The sequence below is a fragment of the Theobroma umbraticum genome, unplaced genomic scaffold, assembly GCF_002168275.2.
Source record: "Theobroma umbraticum cultivar Fairchild unplaced genomic scaffold, ASM216827v3 scaffold_30.0, whole genome shotgun sequence".
Taxonomy (NCBI): Eukaryota; Viridiplantae; Streptophyta; class Magnoliopsida; order Malvales; family Malvaceae; genus Theobroma; species Theobroma umbraticum.
The window spans coordinates 4,825,343-4,828,579 of record NW_018397254.1 but is presented as its reverse complement, the minus strand read 5'-3'; the positions used below and the strand labels follow the sequence as shown (position 1 = coordinate 4,828,579).

Sequence of the window (3,237 nt, the reverse complement as noted above, 5' to 3'; positions counted from 1 at the left end):
ACAGATGACAAGAAATTGTTATCCATATTCTCACGTTTATTATACAATTGTTGTTTCCGTCTCAATGAAAAATATAGCCAAGTAGAGCATATTAAACGGAGTACTCAATTTTGATGGATAAATAGCAAGAGAAACGCAATTACTGAAAATTAATACTAATAGGAAGGACTGGTACGGGGGCCATGGCCAGGCTACCACACTTAATTTGCCTTTGTTTACAGATCTTTCAAGTTTGACCGAATTCCGATTGTTTGAGTTTAATTTTTTAGTATTCAGTGATTCAAGGATTTCCGTTTTTAAGAGTCGAAGGAAGTGATTCTATGGGAAGGATTAGATTTTTAATCTTCATCCATGGACAACATTAATCAAAAGTCATAAACGATGTACTTAATGCTGAGGAAAAAACTAGGCTTGTGATCAAATTCATAAGAAAATCAAGGCATAGAAATTGCAGTAATCAATCAACGAGTTTAACAGCATAAATAAATTGTTTATTTGTATCCTCACTGAGTCGAAGTGAGCAATATTCCGAAGCATTAATGGTCCTGTAGGAGGCTAGAGAAGAGGATCTCATTTCTTGGCTTTCTCTTCCAGATATTTGTGCTTCTCCTCATCCGTCATGAAAGCCGTGATGGGAAAAGATTTACCGATCCCCATCGGAGTCTTGAAGTATATTTTGTTGCTGGCAGAGTCCTCGATGCTCATCTCAGTTATGGGCACCCACAAGAAAACCTGTTTGCTCTTAACCCCAGTCATTTTCTTCATCTTAAACTTCTCTACGTACGCAGTAACCTCCATTGCATAGCTTACTCGAGTATTTGTCCCAGCAAAGAAATGTTCGTAGGGGGCCTTCTGTTTCATCCAGACGAACCCCGTTTCCCTAACTCTACCACATTCTTCCAGGTCTTGCAAAGGAAGGACACCTTTAGGGAACCCCAGCTCCTCCAGGAGCTCTATGGAGTGGCGGTAGCAGTCATCGGCCCCATACACGATCTCTGCCCCAGCACGCTCATCGCCTTCCCGCGACTTGTTGCTTGCCATTTCTGTTTTTGGTGAATTCCACAGATATTTTGATGTGAATATGTGATGCTCAAGGGTTTGAGGAATGGACTGGCATGGAGGTGGGGAATGGGGATAGAAGGTATATGAAACATGGAGGAGGAATGGTAGTTGGCTGGGAGTTGAGCTGATTGGAGGCTTATTTAAGCGGTGGTTCAACTACTAAATGACAGCTACTTACGGTCGTTCTAATGTTCAAGTCTGTTAAATTTTTGCGTCCAAACTCTTTGAAACAAATAAGGGATTTTTCAAATGATTCTGGTATAGTTTGGTGTTATTTGGTTGATTGTCTTTCCCATTAATTTCCCACTACTTCGTTTTGCTATCCATTTTCTTTGAAACTGATCTCCGTGTTCTCCATATTTTTTTAATTTACTGAGTACATATTAAAAGAATAATTAATGACCAAACTTTTTCTTGTTAACCTCCCTTCTCTCCTTATGTTAATGGAATATAAGACTTCAAATGTTTTATTATCTTTCATTTTCCCTGTTAAATATAAACAATTAATTGCCCAAAGAGTTTTTTTCCCTTTTTTTTTATTTTGATTATCATTATTTCCCCCATCTGTAATTGTAACGAACATCTAGAATATGACCAACAATGAAAGAGTGAAAAGGCAATTCTCCTATAGTGGGTTCCCATCTTCTGTCATTGATTCATGGACTTACGTTCGGTAGTTGATCAAGTATTAACTTTTCTATAGTTCAACTTCGTCAAAGAAAAGTTAAAAAAAAATCATCCCACCTTGGGTTTTCAAAAGGAAATGGATTTCCGTGTTGCTTGGGTTAGCAAAACGATGGTGGAAACCAGATTAAAAGACGGAAAAAGATTGTACATGAAGCAAACTTAAAAACATGTCGAGATAAAAGACAGTACGTGGAAAATGTTGCATCAAACAGACAGGATATCGAAAACTACGGGAATTTCTCTTTTGCCATATTTTTCAAAACACCAAAGGCATCAAATTTTGTGCTCCCTTGTCCCACAAAGATCTATTAGGATATATAGCATTTCGTGTTCCAGTGTATCGACCCATCCATGATGATATATGAGTAAGTGATTTAATGGCACTCTTATCTGCTCATTGGGTGACATGTGGATAGGAACAAGAGGCAACTCTCCAAAAGGTATATACCAATATTCATCGAATTTTTATTATTTATCCACTTTTCATTTCTTCCTTGAATATACATATACGAATATTTAAGTATTTAATAAGATCTAATTAGCTATCACTATCTAGTCCAAAGTTGCCACACTTAACTTGTATGAAAATTTTGAATAATTATGTAACTTGTATATATATATATATATATATATATGTCATAATTCACAATAATAGGAGCTTGAGACACAAAAGAACAATTATAAGGTGGCTGGAGGGGATAAAGTTGGATCATTTTAGGTGTTGCTTTCTTGTTTTTCTTTCTTATTTTTTTTTTTCCTTTTTGTAATTCGGCCTTTGTTGCGTCAATTCATTCAGTGACAAAGTTCCATGATTTGCGTTGGATTTCTGATCAGAGGATCAAAACGTCGCTACCTACAGCATCGTGATTCCCCTGTAGGCCTAGCCCACAACAAAAGGATGGACCTTTTGGGTCATGATTGTGTCCGGTCCTTTTTCTGGAGACTGCCAATTTGGAATCATGGCAACCTTCAGGAGGCATGGGCCAGCGGCATCATAAGAGACACAAATCCACCGTGAAAAGCAACGGTAACTACTCATGTCTTTGGTCTTTTTATATAGTCTACAGCATTCTTCTGGTACTAGTATATTTCTTTTTTTGAAAAATTATCCTCCATATTAATAATCGGTTGTTATAACCATCACTTTGTTCGATTTAGAAATTTAATTTCTTAATGTTACTGGAATTCTTTTCCTCTTCCAAAAAGGAAAAAGAGAATTCAAATATGCAATGGTACTTAAATAACATAAAAAAATAAAAAATAAAGGGTATGAACTCATCCTTCATGTGACTTCTTTTAGAATGTAGTGCAGCATAAAGCAATGGCATGTGGTCCGGCATCAATGTGGGCTTTGTCTCCTCCATTGTTATCGGCAAACCCCTCCTCCACGTATTCAAGAGCCATGTGATATTATCCTCCCCACACACTATATGGTAGTAATACCCAAATTCTCTATCTTTTTGACTTTTGCTTCTGTCTTTTTTTTTT

General features: G+C 36.9%; 2 protein-coding genes across 2 annotated transcripts in view; one reads left to right on the top strand and one right to left on the bottom strand.

Annotated features, from left to right (window-relative positions):
* Window positions 1-394: 394 nt before the first annotated feature.
* On the bottom strand, window positions 395-1,174 carry LOC110412474 (DUF538 family protein (Protein of unknown function, DUF538)). The gene has a single exon (XM_021423012.2). It carries the CDS (start codon window positions 1,039-1,041, stop codon window positions 571-573), a length of 471 nt encoding a protein of 156 aa, XP_021278687.1. The 5' UTR covers window positions 1,042-1,174; the 3' UTR covers window positions 395-570.
* Window positions 1,175-3,060: 1,886 nt separating this feature from the next.
* The window catches only part of LOC110412465 (Ypt/Rab-GAP domain of gyp1p superfamily protein), a 3,568-nt gene continuing 3,391 nt past the window's right edge, over window positions 3,061-3,237 (top strand). The window contains exon 1 of the mRNA XM_021423001.2: window positions 3,061-3,182. Within this exon, the coding sequence (XP_021278676.1) occupies window positions 3,076-3,182 (107 nt within the window). The 5' untranslated portion in view covers window positions 3,061-3,075. The remainder of the gene's footprint in view (window positions 3,183-3,237) is intronic.